General features: G+C 36.1%; 2 protein-coding genes across 2 annotated transcripts in view; both read right to left on the bottom strand.

The window, feature by feature from the left end:
• EPHA3 (EPH receptor A3) overlaps window positions 1-769 on the bottom strand; it is a 145,339-nt gene extending 144,570 nt beyond the window's left edge. The window contains exon 1 of the mRNA XM_053456904.1: window positions 587-769. Within this exon, the coding sequence (XP_053312879.1) occupies window positions 587-677 (91 nt within the window). The 5' untranslated portion in view covers window positions 678-769. The remainder of the gene's footprint in view (window positions 1-586) is intronic.
• The window catches only part of C2H3orf38 (chromosome 2 C3orf38 homolog), a 136,201-nt gene that overhangs the window by 30,290 nt on the left and 80,666 nt on the right, over window positions 1-25,245 (bottom strand). The window lies entirely within an intron of this gene.

Below are 25,245 nucleotides of genomic sequence, written 5' to 3'. Positions count from 1 at the left end.
CTATTTTTCTTTTTTTGCCTAAATTGATTTGTTATTATACAGAGTGAACTTAATAAGAATGTGAAATCCCATATCGCTCTTCTTAGAATCTACACACACACACACACATTATATATATATATATATACACACAGAAACACATACTATAAACATATATATCGCCATCAGATAATAAAAGCTTGTGACTCCATGTAGACACATATATACATATGAATAAATATATATATATATTGAGAGAGACATTAGATAGATAGATAGATAGATAGATAGATAGATAGATAGATATAGATAGATAGATCGATCTTATAACTATAGAACTAAACTCTTAAATCCCAACACAGCACAGAAGTATATGGCAAAGGAACATTTCTCCTTTGCTGGAAACTCACTATTATTATAATTATCATAATTATCATTATTATTAGTAGTATTACGGTTTTGTTGCATGGTGCAGATCGGTGTTTAGAAAGAGTAAGCGGGGCATCCTGCATCACTTCACCGGCGCTGGCTATGGGGATGGAAGGATCGATCCCGTTTCCCCCGGAATCCAGAGAGGGGTAAATGCTCTGAATGTCCCAAGTCTTACCTTCGTTAGAGGGATAGGTGGTCAGTTCCCCCGAGCAGCCGGCACACAGAGAGAGGAGGAGGCAGAAGACGGAGCAGAGCTGACAATCCATGCTGTGTGTGTACAGTCTGCGGAAAGGAGCATATCTCCAGCACACATGCCACTGACTGCAGCTCTCTCTGCCGCACGGGTTCCCAGGCTCGGCTCCGAGGCTCATGGCAAGTTTGACACTGGGAGGGGGAGGAGCCAGCCTGCCTGCTGCTCGGGAGCTGGGCTCCGCTGGGTCCTAGAAGCAGCCGCTCTCCCCGTGACATCGCTTATCAGCCTGTTCAGAGGGAAACACGCTTCACATGGAATTCTGTCCCTGAGAAACATCAGTGCTACAGAATAGAGTGTAACACCTGCAGAGGCATGGCTAAAGCTTAAAGAAGCACTGTAAGAAGCAGACAGAATACAAGAAACACACAATGCATTGCTGCCAACAAAACAAATATATTTTTTATTTACCGAGAGGGTAGTAGATAAGTGGAACAGGCTCCCAGCAGAAGTGTAAGAGGCTAATCTCAACGAGAGCTTTTAAATATGCGGTGATTGGCATAAAGCTATCCTGAATCTAAGACAAGACCAAGGAGTGATTAAGATCTTTAGAACAGACTACATGGGCCCAGTGGTTCGTAGTTATCATCAAATTCTATGCTTCTAAAAAAGATTCTGAATGAAGATACATTGCTGGGTTTAAAATTGTGTTTAAAAGTAATATGACGCTGATTATTAGCACAGTGGCAGTGATGGGGTTAAGAACCATGTCTGATTGGGCACTAGTAAAGGCGCTGCAGTCACTATAACGACTGATGGAATATTGATTCTACTTTTATCACTTTGCACTAGAATTGCACTTCATACATAACCCCGAATGTATCACCCGACACAATTCAATTAACCCTTTTTGGGTGCACTGGTGGGAAAGCTGCACTTCAATGTTAAATACATTAATGTGAATTACAAACAATACATGGACAAAAGGTGAATTCTTTCTTAATTAAATCTTCCATCCTATACTAATTTAGAATTGATTATTAAAAGTACATATTTATTACATTTTAATTTAATGTATTTGTCATTGTTTACAAAGTTCACATGCAGAAACACCAATTTCTCTTTTTCATATTGCTTCACTTAATTTAACTTTGATAACTAATGGATGCTTTCTGTAAAAAAAAATAAGTAATAATTTCAAATGAGGGTATTCTGTTTAAACTCAAACTGTGTGAACTCCATGAATTCATTTTTCTAAAAAAAATAAATTAAGTAATTATTTAAAATCTGTAGTACTGCTTTAGCACTGACATACATTTCATATTTAATTAATTCTGATTTACTAATTTATATTAGCCAAAACATGGCCAAAGTTTTACATTTGTACTGTAGTGTAATGCCCATCTAGTCTGCCCATTTTTTCTGATCTGTCTTTGGTCTGTTCCTATACTGAGAAAAGCTTTATGTCTATCCCATGCTTGTTTAAATTCCCTCACTGTATTAGCCTCCACCACTTCTGCTGGGACACTGTTCCATTTATCCACCACCCTCTAAGTAAAGTATAAATTCCTTACATTACATCTAATCATCTGACCCTGTAGTTCTAGACCATGACCTCTTGTTCTCACATAAGCTTCTGTCTTTGTTAAATCCCTTTAACCCCTTAACGACAATCCACGTACATGTACGGGGTTGCCGTGCAACGCGATAACGACAATGCCCGTACATGTACGTGGTAACGTTATTTGCCGTTTACCGCGGCGTTTTCGCCGCGATCGGCGGCATCGCGGTTTTCCTGGAAGCCTCACAAGTGAGGCTATCCAGGCAAACAAAAAAAAAAGGTTTTGCAACCTTCCGATCTCCGCAATTCACGGAGATCGGCGGTTTCAACAACAGACCGGCGATGCAAATCACCGGTCTGTTAAACACGCCCCCCGAGCCCGATTCAAATCGGGTAAGGGGCATTCCAGGCTGCTTCTACATTGAGGCATGCCTGCAATGCCCCAGAGGGGGCTTCACAACCTCCCGATCGCTGTGATTCACAGTGAATCACGGCGATCGGTGGGTTAAACGACAGACCAGTGACTGAAATCACTGGTCTGTCAACCCCCCCCCCCGAACCCGATGCAAATCGGGTGAGGGGCATTCCAGGCTGCCTCTTCATTGAGGCAAGCCTGCAATGCTCAGGGGGGGCTTCACAACCTCCCGATCGCCGTGATTCACAGTGAATCACGGCGATCGGTGGGTTAAACGACAGACCAGTGACTGAAATCACTGGTCTGTCAACCCCCCCCCCCCCCGAACCCGATGCAAATCGGGTGAGGGGCATTCCAGGCTGCCTCTTCATTGAGGCAAGCCTGCAATGCTCAGGGGGGGGGGGCTTCACAACCTCCCGATTGCCGTGATTCACGGCGATCGGTGGGTTAAACGACAGACCAGTGACTGAAATCACTGGTCTGTCAACCCCCCCCCCCGAACCCGATGCAAATCGGGTGAGGGGCATTCCAGGCTGCCTCTTCATTGAGGCAAGCCTGCAATGCTCAGGGGGGGGGGCTTCACAACCTCCCGATTGCCGTGATTCACAGTGAATCACGGCGATCGGTGGGTTAAACGACAGACCAGTGACTGAAATCACTGGTCTGTCAACCCCCCCCCCCGAACCCGATGCAAATCGGGTGAGGGGCATTCCAGGCTGCCTCTTCATTGAGGCAAGCCTGCAATGCTCAGGGGGGGCTTCACAACCTCCCGATCGCCGTGATTCACAGTGAATCACGGCGATCGGTGGGTTAAACGACAGACCAGTGACTGAAATCACTGGTCTGTCAAACCCCCCCCCCCCCGAACCCGATGCAAATCGGGTGAGGGGCATTCCAGGCTGCCTCTTCATTGAGGCAAGCCTGCAATGCTCCGGGGGGGGGGGATTCACAACTTCCCGATCCCCGTGATTCACAGTGAATTACGGCGATCGGTGGGTTAAACCACAGACCAGTGACCTGGTCTGTCAGTCACTCACCCCCCATTCCAGCCTGCCTCTTCATTGAGGCAATGACGTTTTTTAACTATACACTGAGGTTGTGTAGCCTCAGAGGGGGCTACACAGCCTCAGTGTATTGTAAAAAAAAAAATTAAAAAAAAAACTAAAATTAAAAAAAAAAAAATTTTCCAAAAAAAAAAAAAAAATATATATATATTATATATATATATATATATATATATATATATATATATATATTATATATATATATATATATATATAGTTACATGTAAAAAAAGTCAAGAAAAAAGTGCAAATAGGTATATATGTATGTTTTTTTTTATACACAATTAGCGCTACATACAATTAGCGCTGTATCTTCCCAAAAAAATCCTACATGCAAAGAGTTAAAATATTGGCATTATAAATGCCCATAGTGTGCCTAGTTTTAAAAAATTATGATTTGATGGGGTAAATTGAATTGGCCGGCTTCAAAGATGTCCCCAGTATGGGACGTGGGCACAGAGTGACCAGATGTATAAATGGCAAAAATATACACACCTCACAAAGGTGGCCTTTTACCTCCCAAATAACCCAACAAACCCCTGCATGTGGGGTATCACTGCGCTCAGGAGATGTTACTGAACACATATTGGGGGGGTGTTTGACACTGACATATACCAGGAGCGGTACATTTATACCTGAAGTACAACGTGTGTGAAAAAAATACAAAAAAAAATTACTACCGTAAAGTTTGACAAAGGCTAGTGGTAGAATTAGTTCATGGAAAGGGTTAAAATACCAGCATTTCAAATACCTTGGGGTGTCTAGTTTTTAAATATATATGGTTTGATGGGGTAAATTGCATTGGCCGGCTTCAAAGATACCCGAAATGGCACATGGGGCAGAATGACTAACTTTGGGGAAAAAATTGTTTTGAAATAGCAAAACGCTACCTGTACTTATTGCCCCAAAACGTGCAGAAAAAAGCAAAAAAACATAAAAACATTGGGTATTTCTAAACTCAGGACAAATAGTCGAATCTATTTAGCAGGTTTTATCATTAGTTTTTGCAGATGAGTAAAAGTTTTTTGGTTTAAAAAGTGAGAGAAAGTAATTTTTTAACAAAAAATCACCATATTTTATCATTTTTTGTATAGTAAATTAGATGGTATGATAAAAATAATGGTATCTAAAGAAAGCCCTGTTTGTCCTGAAAAAAACAATATGTAATATGTGTGGGAGCACGAAATGAGAAAGAAGAAAATCACAGCTAAACAGGAACACCGAAAAACGTTAAAAGAGCCATTGTCCCACAATATACTACGAGTAAAAACCCCTATTGTCCTTAAGGGGTTAAGTATTTCAATGTTTCTATTGCATCCCCTCTCTCTTCTTTCCTGCAAACTGTACATATTAACCTTTACCTTTCCTGATAACTTCTGTCCTGCAAACCACTTTTTGTAGCTCTTGAACTTGTCAATATCCTTGTGGAGATGGGGTCTCCAGAACTGTTCACAACGCGACGCAAGTTACAAATTTGTAGGTTCTTCCGGAACCATTTTTCTAGGAAAAATTGATGATCATCTATCACATCGACATATAAAATGTGGTAAAGTGAAAATATATAAAATCACCTAATTAGTAAAATTGTAGAATAAAATAATAGTAAAACAAAATTACAGATTTTTTTGAAATATCTTAGAATTTTGAAAATGGCAAAAGGAACCACCTACCTACATATACCATCTATTCACACATTTCATGTTGTATTTAACCCTCTCTATCCCGGTGGGCTATGCAACATCCAATCCTACACACAGCACTGTCTAATTATTATATTCAAGTCGCTGGTATTTACGGTAATGATTGGAGAAAAGTCTTGCGATGGAGAATTTCAAAATTGGATTTCAAAATCATGTTCTTTTCATAAATTGAGAAAGGACATGCACACGCAAAACGTGATGCAGTTGCAGCAGATATACAGGATAATCAGTTCCTTTGTTCAGTATAGATAGGAAAATAGACTCAAATATCATAGGTGAGAAGATATCTTTTCTCAAGTGCACCTGCACAAAATGATCAGTTATTATATAGAAAGTTACCGCCATGAGGGGTATTCTTCTGGTAAGAACCGGTAAGAGCTGTTTGGCCAATCAATTTGTTCATTCTGCTGAGCCTTTAGCCCAGTCTTGTCCTAGATCGCCTCCTGCCATGTCCAGCCAAAAGGATTGGCATTTTGTCCCAGAACTGCCAGATCTGTATGGTCTTTGTGGTCCCGTGTGGTGGTGTATGGGGGTGGTTTGGGGGCTTTTATGTTACCAAAAACCTAGCATAGTGGTTAAAAAAAACACAACACTTCTTTTCCAAACATCTCTCTTCATCTAAACTACCTTAGCTTGGTGAACGGTAGATGCGTGCCACAAAACTATGTACCAGAAATGATGTGGCCCACAACCTCTGGTACCCCAACTTCCCAGAACTGTAAATACCGCGGTGTATCACCGTGTGTCTAGTCTACCACCATCAGAGAACTAATACCTTTCCTACATTATAGCTAAGTCTCTGATCATGAGCGTTTAGACTATGATCTAGGCTTCTACGCTTCTGCTGCAAAATCTCCTGTGTTTTGTTAAAACTCTTTATGTATTTGAATGTTTCCATAATCTCGCCCGTCTTTCCTGCCAGCTTTACATATTGAAATTTAGTGGTGTCTGCACCCACGCCAGAGAATCTATATTGTTCTAACGTTTTAACCTCCTGGACACAACATTCTAACTGAGATCTGAACTGCGAGGCATCTACAGCCATATTGACCTCCCTCTTTCTGCAGATAATACCTGCCCTGGAACACCTCGCAGTCCTGATCGGCAGCAGGGTAATGGTATGGTCCAGATTCTTTTAACTCTAATTCTAAAATTAAGTAAAGTATCTTCAATCAGAGAAAAGTAAGAACAATCAGGTTTATGCTGGCTACATAACATCCCTTACTTGACCCTATAAAGCTTGCTCTTTATTCTCAATCCTCTGGCATTGCCTTTACTTTAATTACCTAGGTCAATTTTTGTCCCTCATCTGGCCTTGCAGTCTAGCGTTTTCTGCTGCATTGCAATACGATGAGATTGCTTATTTGTATACTTGTCTGATTTAAATACATCAATTATCGAGAAGCATACTGTGTTAATTTATCATTGTACTCAGGTAAATTAATTTTTATAGCAAGCAAGCATGTTCACTGCCCAGGACATAAACTGCCATAGAGAAAATTCTCGCCGCTGCAAAGATTGCCACTTCTAGAATAGCAAGTTGTGCATGGAATCTTATTGAGCTGGGGTGTTAGGTTGACATTTTTGGGGTTTGCAAATGCAACAGGAATTGTAATTAATAACATGTTAATTAGTCAATAAAACTAACTCTTAGCATGATGTTTTGCCAAGGAATATGAAAAATATACAGATTTTAATCCATTTGTGATATTATGTTTAAAGGTACCGTTCCACTAAGAACGTGAACTCTGTTCTTTAGCATGTGATGTAAATAAACCTCAGCAGACATGTCATTTTATTTGTTCCTCTATTTCTACAGCGACAACAGACTAATGCTTGTGTTACATCCAGGGCACTCAACTGGTTCAAGAAATAATGTTTCTCATGCTGCATTAGTTACAAAAGTGTTAAAGTTAATAGACTAGGTGGAACAACATCTTTAAAAGACAACAGAGCAGTAAAATAAGGTCTACAATCAGTTGCGTTGTTGGATTTAACTGTTAAAGCTGGAAAAAACATGCCCTAAATCTAAATATTTACCATAGTTTTACCAGGTACTCAAATAATCTACCCCAATAAGGATAGCCATAGTGGTACAGAGCCATAACTTCCATGAGGCAATAGGGGCCGATGCCCCCCGGCATTGCAAGGTGCACTTCCTTACGCTTCCCTCGTCTTCCCAAAGGAGTTGTGGCATCAGCCCAGGTTGCAACCTTCGACTTCACCTTGGAGTCACCAAGATCCCGAGTTACAGCTCTGGGATGGTAAACCAGAAAGCTGCATTTGGTTGACTGAGAAGGGGGCCAAGGGCAGGTCATTCCCAACCCACATGAGTCCTCTTTTGATTGTCTTTCCTCTATGTCAGAACCAAAGTTCCTGTGACCCAAGTATAGCCACCAGAATATATTGATGACATTCACTAAAGTCATTGAATGGATCACCAACTCCTTTAACTTTGACCAATGGTTCATCGAATGTGAGATTGTGCTTTATGGAAAGCCTGTGATGTCCAAATCTTACCTCAAGAGCTACAAACTCACTAGGGTTTCTGTAATTAATGTACCATTAAACAATTAGGAATTGTAAGCATGTTCAGATTATGGTTTCCATTTAATTGATATTAAAAAAAATCCACAGAAATTACAGAACTGAAAGCAATCATTCTGCTATATAAAAATGAAAACACTGATTGATATTCAGTATCGGATTCAAATAATTATAGAAATGAAAACAAACAAGATTTGTGTAACTGAGCGTTAATGACTGTGCTTGTAGAACAGAAATAGACAAAGTGTCGGTGACAGAGACCATGCGACATGGCTTATGGAAGTCATCCGAGTCTGGTAGAGCATGATAGTATGGCTGTTCTAAAGGGAACCATCACTGTCAAAGCCTTTAGAATAACTCAAGAAGGACTATCTATATCTTGGGTCTATCAGGGTAATTGCCTTGGAGATATTTAACTACATGGAAGCAAAGATCCATGACAAAAGTGACAGAACTGGCATAAAAAGTCCCTGTCCTGATGTCACTTTCTTTCACTCTCCTGACGAAATCTGCACCAAGAAAACAACACGGCTTCAACAAAAGAGGGAAGTTAACCAAAAGTTGTCAAATAACTAAGGAGCGTAACTACAGAATAATCTTTAAAATATTTTTTACAGACAATTGACGTGGATCAAGATCTTGAAGTGGATTATGAATGCAGACACACTATTTTAATGTGTAAGCACTATTCTATAGGTCTATTTAGTGTATGGAACTGCGAAATGGAACGTTTGGATAATGTGATCAACTCACCAGCATGAACTGGACTCCACCTATAAGATATACTGTAATGTATTTACTGCCACCCATATACTGAAACGATTGAACAGGTTACACAAAAGTCTTTTTAGTTTCTGATTATCCACTATTGGGTCCGGACTGGCCATCTGGCACACCAGGAGAATGCCTCATACTTCTGTGGACTGACGTGTGTGGCTGCTGGTTGGATACGCGCGGCCACGTGATGCGTGAGCATAAAAACTCTGGCAGCCTTATGTACGTCATTTGGCAGATATTAGTCTAAAAGTGCCGGACCCCCTTAGTCATCTCCGCTCTGGCCCAGTCCCATTCCATACAGATGAATATAATGCTGTCTCCTATTGCAAAGTTCACTCAAAGTGTTGCTAAACGAGCCATGATATGGGATTTACAAAAGTTTAATATGATGGTATGAAACCTTTCTTGATCTAAGCATGTTATTAAGTAACTGGATTTACACCAGTGGATTATAAAATAGGTGGTCTGGTCCGTGCATTCAGTGAACTGGGACAATGCGGGGTTGAAACGTAAAGTAAACACGGAATGTATGTGCAATACATTAGCGGATCTATTACGTGGCTCAAATATAGACGCGGACGACGGCTTGCACCTGTGCAGCTTGCATTTTAAACAGGACTGCATGGTGAGCCTGGCAACATGTGGAACCGTAAAAGAACAACCTGCTTCCAAACACGACCGTTTATACGTGCATTAAAATCCATAAATACATTTCAGCACACAGTTTTCTGTATCTATTTTAAAGTATGTTGGTGTCATGCAGGCAGCCATACCTGATCACACTGTTCAGTGCATATCTTGTCAAGCGTCACATGTCATGGATCAGCTATTTTTGGGAATATATGACTGCCCAGTAGAATGCATGATACTGAGTATTGGGGAACACCGCTACCAGACAGATGGACATTTAAAGGATAGAGATCACTCGATCAATGTAGACAAAAGTAGGTATGAGTTTGTAATCTGTCAGTGTATTTGCCTTATTATAGTTGATTTTATACATAATAACCTCACAGAGGGGAGGAACAAGCACTATGGAGAGGACACTTAAAGGGAATTTTCTTATTGCAACTTATGTTGTGCTTCAACACAGATATATAAACTTTTTTTATCAGGAATAAGTACAAGATATATGAAAATGGTATTTAATGGTATGTGAAGAGGTTCTGAAAGCGTATTAATGACACTTCTACAAAGGTGTTAACTTAGACTGAAGGCTCTATGTTTTCTTGAGCTAATGCAATATCCATGTTTCTTAATCCTTCTTAAAAAGAATGCAAAGGAGCGGTTAAAATCTGAGAATAATATTTATCTACTTAAAGTCTACATCGTTTATCCCCAAAAAATCAGCAGCCAATATGAAATGATGGTCTGCAAAGAGGATATTAAATATATATACAGTCCAGTTATCCTCTCCATTTCACAAATGCTAGATGACAGCTGCTGTCTTTGTGTGATGGAACTGTCACTTCAGATAGAGACAGAAGGTCAATTTGGGGTCCCTCTGTAACGGTTTTTAGGTATTACTGCATATTCTATTGTAGCAAATCCTATTAAATCTCATGTTTTAGAGGTGTAGAAGGGGGGGGTATAATGTGTGTTATGTATAAAAAGTAATCCTGATGCATAGTCTGAAAGATGGCCTTATTACAATAGCATCAAGTTCAATGCCCCTGCTTATCGAAACTTTCCATTGGTTGCTATAGTGATAAGACCTCTTTCCTATACTATAGAAGTTTAAAAAGGGGTTAGAATATATATATATATATATATATACTACCATTCAAAACTTAGACATTTCCTTGTTTTAACAGAAAATCTAATTTCGAGTAGACATTTTTATTGTAGCTGGAAATGGCTGATTTTAATGGAATATTTTCATAGGCGTACAGAGGTCCTTTATCACTCCCATCACTCCTGTGTTTCAATGGCAATGTGTTTGCTAATCCAAGTTTAAGTTTAAAGGCTAATTGATTATTAGAAAAGCCTTTAGCAATTATGTTACAGCTAGAAAGTATTGAACATATATATATTTATTTTTTTGGAATATATATATTTTGGAATATATATATATATGTAGGTTCCAAGTAACTCTATACACACTGAGATAAAGTAGTGATAGATCTTCTTTTTATGAACCCTGTAATGTTAAACAGATTTTGTTTCAATTGTGCATCTGGACAAAATATTTTATGTGTGAATGTGGGAGTTTTGTGTGGAAAAAGTGATTTTATTTAAATATAAATATTAACACAATCCACACAATGCCATTAACACGTTTAAGAGACTTAGGAGTAACAGAATATAGACAACACATGTGATTATAGCCCGGTACTCTCATAAAGTGCTCCTTTGTCAAATAATTTCAGCATATGGTCCCGTCCTGCTGCTAGGGTGTTAGAAGTGGGATGTCCTCCACATAGTACAACTTGTACAAAGAATGCTTTTTCCCTGATTTATTATATACAAACAATGTCCAGTTGCAGTATTGACGACCAGAAATCCAACATCTTAAGACGATACAAAATGTTTTGCACAATAACACACATGTTATTTGTGTGATGACATGTTAAGGAAATCCTAATCCTTTGGCATGACTGTGGCTCAAAGTAGACACCTATGGAATAGAATGTCAGTACCATATAGAATAGATCATTATATTAATAGTTCATTTTTATATAGATCACCTAGATTAAAAAGTGCAGACTCAGATCTGAGAAGCGGAACAAAGCTGAACATGAAAGGAAACTATATATTGATTATGGTAAACAAAGAAGAGCAATCAAAGTCACTTAGTCATGTTGACATCATGTGACAAGCAGATAACTAATCAGTATCAATGATGGTGACAATTACACTTTGCAGAGAATGAATTATGTATAGGGAGAGGAATGCAAATAAATAAGTGCTACACGCATTGTTTTCATTCTTATACGTACGTACACTACTGCGGTTTCATTATTGACTTTATGGAATCCATTGTAAATGTTTGCTGCTTTCACTACCACATTAATAAAGTAAAAGTTGCAGCAATACTATAGACGGAAGCTCTGTGATGGTCATTAAACAAAGAGTTAAGAATGAACTCAGTGATATAAAAACACATCCTGTAGGTTCCATGCTGGGGCTGAGTTGTTGTAGGAAACATTGTTGACAGGTCCTGAGTATGGATGTGTTAGCTTCTGTATACCAGCTGTGCAGAGGCAATGCCCCGAAAGTGCTCAAATTTAATCAATGCTGTGATATACACACTATTTTAGAGGAAACTGGGTAAATATTGAATACACTTCAATGAACCAATGTGTAATGTAATATATTCAGACATTCTTTAAGTGACACAAACATTGAAAACACAGATAATATATTATGTTATTATATATATAATATGAGGCAAAAGGATCCGTTACATCCATGCTTCAAGTTATGTAAATGTTACAATGTAATAATATAATTTGCCCCCTTTCGTGGAAAAACTAAAAACATTGTCATAAAATATCCTTCGAACTAGAAATCATTATGTGCTATATAAAAAATATTACAGGCATAAGGTATTTAAGGTTTGATCGGATAAATTCTGGTAAATCGTGAATCTAAATTCTTACATTAATCTCAGAGGGAGGGATGGGATTGCAGCAGAGTTGCTTTACTGTTAGGTAGGATCATCTATCCCTGAAACTAAACCCATTAATTGCATTCCTGTTTAATATTTTTATTTAAATTGAATTCTGGCTCCTAACATATGGCCGGTGTCATGGATGCTGGACAGATATTTTTTCAAATAACCAATATATCTTAATTTCAACAACTTAAGTTTCCAGGGCTCAATATCACTGCCATTTTCATTGTAATATCATTTGTAATGTTTAGGTGTCATTATAAAGGGAAGAATTACCTGTCTCTCCTTCCAACCTTTCGGTAAAATCACACTGTCACACTGTTTCGGTTTCCATATATTCTGGTACAGTCCTGGTGAGCTAGGCTTGGAGAATAATTAATACGCCCTATTGCTTTATTTTTTACATTTTGTAGTGAAAAATATAATGTGAAAATGGGACACCATACTTACATTTCCATATTCTTTTCCTTAGGTCAGTTACATTTTACATATTTCAAATAAAAAAAAAAATATATATATATATTTATATGCTATTGTTGTATGTACTAGACAGGGATGATTTTATTGCAGCTCTGCAATATAGATTTTACTTTTCTTATGTTGGCTATTCCCAGTTCTCAAAGGGTTAATGTACTAAATATTTTAAATCAAACTGTACACATATAGGCATTTTTTTTTAAAAGTGTCAATATACTTACCTAACATTTCCAGAATCCATTTTCTCAAGCTACATGGTGTATTTTCTCTGAAGTCAATTGAGGGAATCCCCAATGCCCCTATGAGGCCCCATCAACAAAGAATACATGTTAAAGTATTTTGTTGAAAGGGAAAAAAAACATGTATCTTTGGGAGAAGCTCCAGCTCCAGAATGAAAGTGCTTCTACCCACTGAGTATACTGCAAGTGGGCACTGGCACACGGGAGGTATGTTTGGCCAAACATAATGTCAATCAAGCCAATTGGTGGGGTGGGGTGGGGTGGGTTGCAATGGGGCAAATGCATAGTGGTGGATTTTGTTGAATTTCTTTTTTTACATTGGGCAACAAGTGTTTACTGAATGGGGATACTTAGCTATTATGATTTTAACATAAGTATGATATGGAGCACACAATATTTCCATGATGGTGTAAACAACAGATAAATTATAATTTTACATTTTAAAATTCAAATGATTTTTTTTCTAAGTTTATGTATATGACAATACATACAAACATAAATTAAAATAATGTACATTAATTGTGAATCCTCTGGCAACATTTCCTCAATTTCTCACCAAATATTAACATTGTGTTACCTATACATGGAGAACCAGCAAGCCAAGTTCTCACCCACCTTGTAGACTCAGGTAATAGCAGCCCATACCGTTTTCTCCTTCCGTACCAGTAATTCTTATACTTTTCTTTACATTGTGAGTTTTAAATTTATTAGTAATTTTCACTGCCCCTCCAATGGCGCTCTATAAATAAACATAATGTAATATAATGACCTTAATAGCAAATATTGATGATGGCCTCCTCTGGTTAAGGAAACCTGTATGCAGAAATATTTTTTGTACAGATGACAGCACACATGGTATAGGTTTTGCAGGACCTTGCTGAACAATATATTTAAGGTTCCAGAGACAACTAAAATGATCGTGTAACTATAGAGATTTTATTGCATTTGATTAAGATACTGCATGTTTGGCTTCAATCCACACCAGTAACCACAGAATGTTACACAATATCGAAGTTAATGTATCATTGTCAATCAAACATTGAATGTAAAAATTCCAACTTTTATATTAAACAGACACATGCCAGGTATGATTCAACGCTGTAGTCAGACATACCTAATTAAGTATTTTATATAGCTGGACTAAGCAATAAAACTACTACATTATTTATTCAGTTGTGAAGACATTTTCCTTTTGAAAGCTAAAAAAGAATTTAATTTCATTTTGTAAACATAAAACGGTAAGATGATGAAACTGTGTACAGCAACTGTAGGATTTCGCCGTTCTTTTTTTATTTATTTTTTTATTCATGCAGTAGAAAATTATTTAACATCAAGTTAATATTGATCTTAAAATAAAATTATTTTATGAAAGAAAACGAGTAACATATTTGTATTATCTTTTTTCTGCAGTTTATTGAAAACTGGAATTTAAGCAGCCAATTTTTTTTTTTTTTTGTAATATCTTACAGTAAAAATACTAAGAATATAATTACATTTTCAGATGCTTCTGGTAAACCTTTAAAAAAATTAACAGATTAATTTGGCAGGAGCCTTGCACATAAAATAACATTATAATAACACAAACTGAGTCAACTGATTGCCATTTATGCTTGCACAAAATGTTGAATATAATTTTTTTATTTATCAAAGGAGATGACGTTCCAAGTATTTAGTTAGTTGATCAATATAATATTCTGCCAGAAACACTTTTAATATATTGGTAGTATTTATTATTATTATTATTATTTTGTAGGATTTTTAGCTGATTTTATTTAACCATTTGCGAAGTGAGTAATAAACTGGGGTTTAATGATCTCAACAGAAAATAATTCTCATGGCCTTTTAAAAATGTTGTTTGCCATTGGCCTCTACCATTACGCATCATCTTCAAGGCCAGCATCTGGCAGACAGACAAATGTCTTCATAGTCTGCCATCACTCTAGTCTTCTGCTTAATCCCCGATCTCGTTTGGTTAATGTATTAACTTTCAGCTCCCTGGTTGCCCCAGGAGTTGTTGAGGGCCTGTGACTTCCATGCTGGACTTTCAGAATCTCTTGTATTGTGCTGCTTTAGTAGAAATTGATTGCTGCACCTGGCTGTGCTCTTGGCTTCTTGTTACCTTGGCCGAGATTGGAAAATCCTTTGGTGGTCCAGCTGCTCTGCTTTCAGCTGATATAATAAAGTAATATCCCGGCAATTAGTCTGCATAGCAATGGCCGCACCTTTAGTGTTATGCATATGTAGCCCACTAAGAAAAGGCTATCTTTTAATACTTATTGTAACCAAAATCATTAATTTAAGCCTTAAAACGTACAATTCCCAAATATCTGGGGTTGTATGTTTTAAACAAAAATGCAAACATTTGGATTGTATTGGTCAACGAGTGGTGTATTTAACACAATTATTTTCATCGTATTAAATTACATCAACCTCAGGTGACTGTATAAAACATATCACGCAAAGTTCCAAGTGTATTTGTTCCTTTTATTAGAAGTGACATTAAAAAAAAGTGCAGCTAATAATTAATCTTCACAATGATTATAATACAAAAGCGAATTGTTATTTAATTTAACCTGTAATACTTTAAGCATTTTGTACCAAAGTAGTTAACACTCAATGAAGAGAGCGTTTTAATTTGTCATCTTTTGTTGTCTCAAAAATATGTAAGTAACCTTCTCTGCCTCTTGTAGCAATTTTAAGCAAAATAAAAATGAGATCGGTCACCCCCGAAAGGTTTTTTAATTAAATGTTTAACTTTACAAGCATTGTGGCCACGCATGTCATAACTAGACTTTGTATTGTTTCAAGAGGAAATTCCAAGAATATTAGTATATGCAGATGTATAACGTCTTTATAAGGAACACATAAATTGTTTTAGGGATCAGCCAAGATATAATACGTCAAGATGTTTTTACTTTAACACAGTCAGCAAAGTGTTAACGATATGTGTTGTAAAGTTCAAACACTAACTTCTCATTAAGGCGGGACATTTAACGACGTATGATTTTACACAGTATACTTATGCAGATTAATTTACAGGTAAGACCGTTATCATGTTACTTTGCCGCACCCAATATTGAAAACAACAGCTTACCTTGAGGGTCTTATTGATAAACTAATAGTGTATAGAGGTTCCCTAAAATAAAGCCAAGTCTCTAAATCTAAAAAAATAAATAAAAAAAAAATAAAATAAAGCAAAGTCTATCAATAAGAACTACAACATAAATGTAAATGTGAAAGTCATAAAAATATAAATGTTCCAAAATTGTCTTTTAGTCTGTGTGAACCGTTTAGTTTCCACCAAAATCGAGCAGTAGGTTAGCTAAGGGTCGGAATACCCTAATGGAGAGGAATAATCATCCATACCCTTAGAACAGGATGTTAAGACGGCTGCTCCCATTTTATATACATGGTGTGCTCTTTAAACGCGTATTGCTAATACATGGATTTATTTAACGTACTGGACTGCGAAAAGGAAGGATTTGGAAAAAGTGACAGATCCGCTGTGAAAAAAGAACTAGATTATTGAAATGCACAGCAGTCCAAGTTGCAGTGCCGGCTCACAGATGTCCATGTTTACCTCAAATACAAGTGATAAAGAAATAAAATAACTTCTACCATGTCACACATATAATATATATTTTATTGTGTCCTTGTGGCCTGCAATTCATTTGAAAAAATGTCAGGAAAAATAAGTTAGAAATATTAAAATAGGGATATGTTAACCAGAGCCCAATACATTTTAAACCACCATGGTAAAATTTTTTACTGCTATATATAAATAAAATAATAAAATAATCAGTTGGGCATGAAGGTACAATTACGTGAAACAAAAAGCAGTGCATGTGATATTTAATGTATTTTAGACTTTTCGGTGGAAATATTTGATATATAGAGGCCGGCTCTTTTAAAACTACCTTATGGTGAATGTTACATAATCTATTGAATGCCTTGGTGGGGAAATTGAACTCATTTTCTTCCTTTTGTGACATGATTATCATATACATATAATTAACAATAATAAGTGCTAAATATTATATCTTAATGTGTAATTTATAGTTCATATATTTCATTATGAATATTTTATGAATCATTTTTAAGATTTTATTGAAACGATAGCTGTTAACAATGAAATCTGTAGTGTCGTCAAAAGCCACCCACACATAGGACACCTACTAATCTGACACAACTAACCTGCATAAGGATTCAAGTGCAGAAAAATGTGGTTTTGCTTTGTCGGGCTTAAATTTCTGTACAGAGTACATTTTAACTTGTGCTATAAAATGTGCGTGGGTTTTCATGTTCAGTTTCTCCTGTTTCGTCTCCATTGTTCTAGTAGCTCTTTAATATCCATGTTATATTTAGGTTTCCAAACTTCCAGATGACGTGGAGAAAAATACTAGACGCCAATAAAACTAGATAGTTTGGATCATAAGAAACACTTTGTGTCACCATTATTTTTCTAGGTCCCCAAATATTGGACATTTGTTAATTTCATAACTTTACCCGGGACAGACTGATCAAATGCAAACACGTGGTAACAGTTTAAATTAGTTAGGGTTGTTCTACTGCAAATTCTTTTTGGGTACAGGAGTATCGTTTTAAAATTATTGTAGACAATTATCATCACAAAAAAACACGTAGGCTACTGGTTTTTGTAATATTATACAATTTTAGAAAAATAATTCAAAACTTTTTATTTATTTCCCAGTTCTTGGAAATTGTGCATAAGCAAATTACATTATTTAGTACAGTAAACATACAAAAACTCCTTTTTATCATTATTAAAAAAAAAGTAAAACCAAAAAAGCTATTTATTTGATCAGTAAAACATCAGTAAAATTTGAAAAAAATAAGAAGCTAAAAAAAAAGATATGTCCAAAGAATTTGGGAGTTTTTGTGGAAATACAATGCCAAAGCTTATCCTGAAAAAAAAAAAAATCAGAAAGCAGGAGAGTGTGGATTTCTATAACACCCTGCTGAGCTGGAGAAATCTTATGAAGAAATTAGCAAATCCCCTGGATGTTAAATAATTACTCATTAGCATTTTCCACTGTGAATTATGACAACATCGGGCTTATCGCTGATAATGAAAAGAACTAAGTCCACTATTATTTAACAGACTTATTTCTCTCTACAAAAAAGTCCCAAACAGTTTTGTAAAATGTTTGCAGAATGAGGAATGTGAGGCACATAATGCCAGAATTTGTGCTGAAGGGAAAGCATTAAATCTTCTTAACTTGTTTAAATAATGCTTCCTAGTTGTGCATTGATAAACTGTCAAGGTACAATCAGAGGTTAAGTGGCTCAAATTGATCAAACATGAAAAAAAAAAGCCTAATTGAAGTTCAAATTCCTCTAAATGTGTTTCCGATTGCACCCGCTTTACATTTTTCCGGGTTCTGAATTTACATATATTCAGAGTTAAAAAGGGAGAAGCAGCACAGAGTAGCCGACAACATTTTGTAATTAACTGATTTGCACGTCTATAATATCTGTAGCTACAATAAAGGAACAATAAAATAATAAAATAAGAGTGAAAAATATTTAAAGAAAACCCAATGCAAATCTCTGGCGGTTATAATATTCTGGTCATCAATATGTTGGAGGTTTTCGGTATTCATTATAGTCAGCGGCATTACAGGTCGTGATCAGTCAATTTGTTTTATTGAGTACCAGTCTTGGAGAACAACATTTTGTGTATTGCTATTGTATTATCTTTAAAATAAAACTGTGGGGAAAGGCCCTGCCCATAATTTGTGATACGGGTGTTTTTGGGGGGCTTGAGGGTTATTATGTAGGCTTCAGACCAAAGCAGTCACGTAAATTCCAATATGATTTTATATTTTATCTCTGTATTTCTTAATCATTTTTCTATCTCATTACATCTATAAATGTATACACTCAAACCGAAGTGATGTTTGCCATCATCTAATGTGTAAAGGACATTGTCTTTACTGTATACCCTCTTAATTTCCTTTAAAAGATATTTATTCACTAAATGATGAGTGCAACTTAGCTCATCTTGCTGAAAAAAAACTTCCTGGGGTTAGCCCTTCATAATACAAATCACAACCTAAAGTTTTATTGAAAATACATACCTAATTAGAGTAACTCATTAAGCACATTACCATTAACAACCCACCAGCTACTAACCCATACATTCCCAACACCATAAATCCTTTTCTACAGGGTATCAATTGAATATATTATAACCAGGGAGGAAACTGCTGCAGCTTAAACATGCAATAACAGCATAAGTATTTTAAATAGTTATACCAATGTTCTTCAGTGAAGAAAAGGTTAGGATAACTCCCTGCAATCCTTTATGACCATTCTTGAAATATTGTTGCTGATAGTCCCCATTTGTAAGAATCCATACTATGGATTGTAGGCATAGTTACCGTTCGGGGTGCTGGACAAAATTATTTTGACACAAAGATCTCTTGAACCTTCTCCACACTGGAAAAAAAAAAAACTGAAAAAAAACACTGAAAAAAAAAACTGAAAAAAAAAAACTGTTCATAGGTGAAGATGGGTAGAAACGTAAGAAAATAATTGTGCTAGTTGTAAGTTAATTTACCAATATAGAGGATCCAACCTCTGGGAGCTCAGAGGAACAAATTGAACCAATGTATCAAATTGCGGGGATGGATTTTAACTAAAGTTACCAAAAACGTGTCAGGTGTCTGTATTGTATGGTTTATTGATCTGAAGACATCTTCTTTACGCAGACACACATCTGCTACTTATTTTACAATTAAGGTCTATGATTAAAAAAAACAACTTAAAAATCATTTTAAGTTGCCTAAAAAGTCTTAATAACTGCCCAAAAGTGTGCTTGAGTAGATAATATTATGAAACAACAAATCTCGGAGAGGCTCAGACAGGTAAAGGATGTTGCTAATCCTATAACTGAAGGCTAACCCAACCCTGATGCTGTTGAAGTTGACCTTTCTCGTATTCCTTCTGGGAGCAACACCTAAACCTCTAAAAGACAGAATTGTGGCTCTTGCTTACATTAAAACCAAATCAAGTGCAAGTGTTTTCTTTTGAGAAAGCGGGACTTGCACAATAGTGTGTACATAACATGACTTAAATAGCAGGATTATGCCCTGCTGAGATAAGCTGCTTTGCTTACAGTAATTAAATTCCGGGTGTCCATGTTTCAAGAGTCCCACAAACACTTCTGTGTTTTCTACTGATTCCATTTTACACTTGAGTGTGCAAGACACACTGTGTTATCGTTTGTTACAGAGAATTTTACAAATAAGAAACCCCAAAAATGCAGCAAATACCTCACGCAGCTTTCCGAGAGTAAATCTACTGTAATCAGTGCCATTACACAAAAGGCAAACATGGAGGCTTACATGGCAGGGCCTTCTTCTTCTTCCGGCCACTTTGACTTAAGGTGTGTGAATCTTATTGTCAAATTTGATGTTATTGTTAATTATTTACCGTCACCCTATTGTAATAACGCTGTGGAACCTGCAGTCACTCTGTTAGTAAATGTAATATAATAACCTAATCCCATGGCGTGTATAAAATAGATGACGTTAAAGCTTTGATGAGTGGTTTTATGACCACAGCACCCAGTATAATGGCCCAATCTGAAGGAAAATTCCACTCGAGGCTATTTAGAAGGATCAAAATCTGCACCAAATCGACTTAAAAAAAAATATCCCTACAACCCCTAGGTACTGTGGCCCCTGATGTTCTAAACATTGGTATAACACAAAATTCATCTTTACGGACCCTGAGAAGCATCTTAAATGGCTGTCCTGGAGATTATGTCACGGTGTGTCTGTAAATATAAACGTATACACAGATTTAGGGCTTCCCCAGGATATTGTACAACGTTGTTCACCCTGTTGATCATTTGTAAGTGAAGGAGTTAAATAAGGTAACATCCAAGTCAACTGCTCAATACATTAATATTATTGTAGCTCATGTTTATAACTGTTATATTGTTTAAGGGTCTGTCTTTATTATTCAATGAGTATAGTATTGTTGGAAAGTTGAAAATACAGATTAAAAGCTAACAACAAAAGATCATGAATATGTTATCCAAAGCAACGTTTTCATAATTTAACCAAACTCAAATGTTCTTGTATAATAAAAATAATTGCTCATGTCAGTATCATTTCCATGGGTTTTTTAAAACAGCTGCAGCAGACAAATGACTCAAAGTTAGTTTGGGATCTTTTATATAAAAACATCATGTAGGATTATCACAGATTTTATAACATTTTTATCCTTTTTTAAGGCTTGATGGGCCTTCTTTTTACACTGTAAAGTAAAGCATGAGGAATCGGTGTCAAGTGCTAGCAGAAAGGCAGCACTGTCGTTGGCAGCAGTAATGTCGATCAGTCATGCGCACAGTTAATTAAGGAGCAATAGGGCTAAGAAGAGATCTGTGTAAAATGGGGTCATGATCATCAAACTGGGGATATGATACTCTTTGGAATTAAAGAACTGCAGTGACAATTAAATCAATTATCTCACTACGTTCCATTGTAAGTATCTCTATAATTGCCTTCAAAAGTGTTTATTTTCTCACAAGCATCATTTTTGTCACGATGAGTAATAGAACAATATGAAAAAATAGGTAGAAAAGGGTCTGTAGTTTACATAAAGCATTTTAGATAACACCAAAGGGCAGAGGCTGAATTACAGTCACAAAAATGTTGTTTGGTGCTTTTTCTGTGTATATGAAGAAGACAAATTGATAGTTACATATCTGAAAACGTGCTAACGCTAAAACGAGTCGCCAAGATAAATTGGTGGCCACAGAAGGTTAATGAGATAATTGTTAGATAAACTATATGGCTTTCAAAAAGCCGACGAGCTATGGTCGGACTTGGTGAAAAATAGAGATTTTTGCTCTTATGGCATTTACCAGTGACATATATTGCCTGGCCATTTCCCAAGGATTGACCAAAGGCAGCACTCCAGCCCCCAGACCACTTACCGGCATGGCGCCCATCCTCAATGTTGAGTGGTGGCGTATGACATATATGCATATGACATATGCATTTTAAAATCACATAGTGAGTTTACTGTGGATGCTGTACTATCCGATCTCCACAGACAACCCATGGAGCAGAGGTGTGCCATGGAGCCTGACCATCAAATAGGGTGTTCTGCCCCTATATATACAGTATATATATATATATATATATATATATATATAATTATACATATATATTTCATGGACATATATATAACCATTCTTTACGACACCCTTGGGCCGTTACTCAGACTGTATATATACAGATGTTGTTCCATGGCGGAGCACACCGGCTTATAAAAGCTAGGAGATAACTATATGTTATGTCCATCAATCTACAATGTTCAAATACACAAACGGAATGTAATTTTTCATGAAATAACCATAAGATTATATGTTCTGAGAGGATTAGGTGCCGTTATTTTTCTTTTACTTTTGATCTGCGTTATAAATGTATGTGTCAGTATGAAATGCAGAACATAAGTCATTTTCATTACATAGTACTTCATATAGTCTACACCTGTTACATTTCTCAAGTCAGAATGATTACCATATGAATTTACTGTGTTCCCTGTTTACTCCCATGGAATATATTATACAAAATATATATCTGAATACTGAATATATTTGAATATATATTATAGTGCAAAAGTTTTGGGATTTTTGATATGTTAAAATTGTAGTGATTTAATAATAATAATAATAATAATAATAATAATAATAATAATAATATCATCATCATCATAATAAAACATCAAAACAGGTAGCAATAATCCAGAGTTTAGACAAACTACATGGCTCCTTATTATACAGCCTTGTACTAAGCAATAGAATGACCCTATAATTAAACCCTATAATTAAGTTTATTGGGGCAAAAGGAGATAAAACCAGTTTTTTTTTGTGAATGCAAACTGTATTTTTTGCTTAAATAGAAAAACATTTTTCTCCAAGAGATATCCACATTAAATAAAAGGGAACCAACCTTAAATTTGAAGTTTCCAAAGATTTCTTTTTTGACCTCCCCACTTTTAATTATTTAATAGTTTATATCTATCTATCTATCTATCTATCTATCTATCTATCTATCTATCTATCTATATATATATTACATCATTTTTATAGTGCTGTTACAATCAGTGGGATTTTGTTAAGAGTCACATCTCTTAACAAACTGGTACAAAAGGAGAAGAGTGTCCTGCCCTTGTGAGCTTACAATCTATTTATCCTTAAGTTTGTTTGCTGTACAGACATACCATGCAATGGCTTATAGCATATGCTTAAATTATGATGGGGAACGAAAACAGACATTTTATTTACAACTCCAGAAAAGCATTTTAAATCTCATGTATTTTTTAATGAATCTTATTTTTTTTCTTTTCCCCTTTTCTCCGTCTACATGATTCGAGTTGTTAAAGCTTATCTAATAAATCATTATATTAATAAATGTCATGTTTTTAAATTTGGCTGTGAATCTCTAGGGTATATTTATTGGAGAGCACAAGGGTCTGAACTTTCAAAGAATCCTACTGCATGACCAATCAGCTTATTACCTCTCTATTGATTCCTGACACGGGGACATCGAGGTGTACACATAGATACATTTGTTCTGTAAATGGTGAATACGACGTTAAAGAAAGCAGATCCATAAAAGCACACCGGATACTGAAGATTTTCTATTTGATTTGATTGAAAACAACACCTGGGTGAAATATCACGAGGAATGATGTTTAACTATAAATCCATCCTTCCACACAAGGACCGTATTATTTTGTCAGGGATAGAAGATATGTTTTTTGTTGAAAAATGAAATACCTGCAATAATTCTAAAGTGAATAAAGATATAACCAGTCAGGAAGCACTTTACTTTGACACCAATAAACAAAACAATGTATATACCAAGGTGAGCCATTGGAAACCTAATTCATGGCATGCCCAGAAGACAGTGGCACACTGTGTTGGATAACCCAAGTATAAATTTAAAAGGCTAATTGTTCATTAAAGAACCCTTTTGCAATTATGTTACAGGTAGAAATGTCCTTGTTTTCCAGCAAAGGTAGTGTGTATATATATATATTTTGGTGTGTTCTGCAATTCAAAGTCCAGACCACCCATGTATTGGACAAAAACATAGTAAAACGCTTCTGCCTCTTCTTCTTCATCTTCTATCTATTATCTTCTTTCTTCGCCTTCAATGTGCTATCTTATATCTTTGTCCGCATTTCTGCGGGCATAACCTGGCAGAAACTTTCACCAAAATGGTAGAGCTTGTGGTTACGTCCTCTACCCGCACCATCATTCATATGGGGGTGCTTGCAGTGATGTCCCCCGATCCTCCTGAGAGTGTTGTCATTTTACCCTAACTTGGACTCAAGAGGATTGGAGGATATGACCTGTGTCACATTTAGGTGATAATGAAAAAACACAATGTTTGAGGAAGAATAAGCAATCATTTTAACACTCCATTATCACCATTAGATGCTTAAGGATGTCAAATGACTGCCATAAAGTGGCTACTTCACCTAAGAAAACATATTACATATAACCACCTAATGTATCACAGGATGTAGGAAATCCTAATTCCTAATTAGATATTTTTGAATATTTTTAACAAGTGTTATATGAGAGCTCAATATGCCCCCAACAAAATTTCATTTCACAATGGATAGGCTGAAATCTTTTAAAACAAATATCTAGAAATGTGCATTAACGTGTTATACAGTAAGCATGCTTGTAAACTATATGGTTTTTATGATCTGTTGATTGTTGTCAATTTTTTGGGGTATCAGAGAGCTACATGAAGATGAATTAAATTTGGTAACTATAGCCTCCATTAATAAAAGTTAAAACGTTAAAAAGATATGCTGATTTAATTTGCAATGTTACAAAAGTGACCATTGTAAATAAAAAAAATCTGAATCTCAAAGTACTGTTATTTTATAGATACAGAACCAGTAGATAGAATAAAACATTACAATACTCGCTACGAAGCTGAATATATCTGTTTTTATACAAAAATAATGAAATTATAATAAAAGGTGCCTACGGACTGATTTGGCATAAAAAAGTGCTATAATTTAACTAGCTATGGGCTTGAGGAACAGAAGGCGAAAGACTATAAACCTTTAGTAATAAAACAATGAACAAAATAGAGAATAAACAAAAAAGAAAACCTTGCAAAAGAATAAACTTGTTTCCTGTGGATCCTCAAGTCCCTGATCTGGCAGCAAATTATTTTCAA

This window comes from Spea bombifrons, chromosome 2, assembly GCF_027358695.1.
Source record: "Spea bombifrons isolate aSpeBom1 chromosome 2, aSpeBom1.2.pri, whole genome shotgun sequence".
Lineage (NCBI taxonomy): Eukaryota > Metazoa > Chordata > Amphibia > Anura > Pelobatidae > Spea > Spea bombifrons.
The sequence above is the reverse complement of the archived record's forward strand: the minus strand, read 5'-3'. Positions and strand labels throughout refer to the sequence as shown.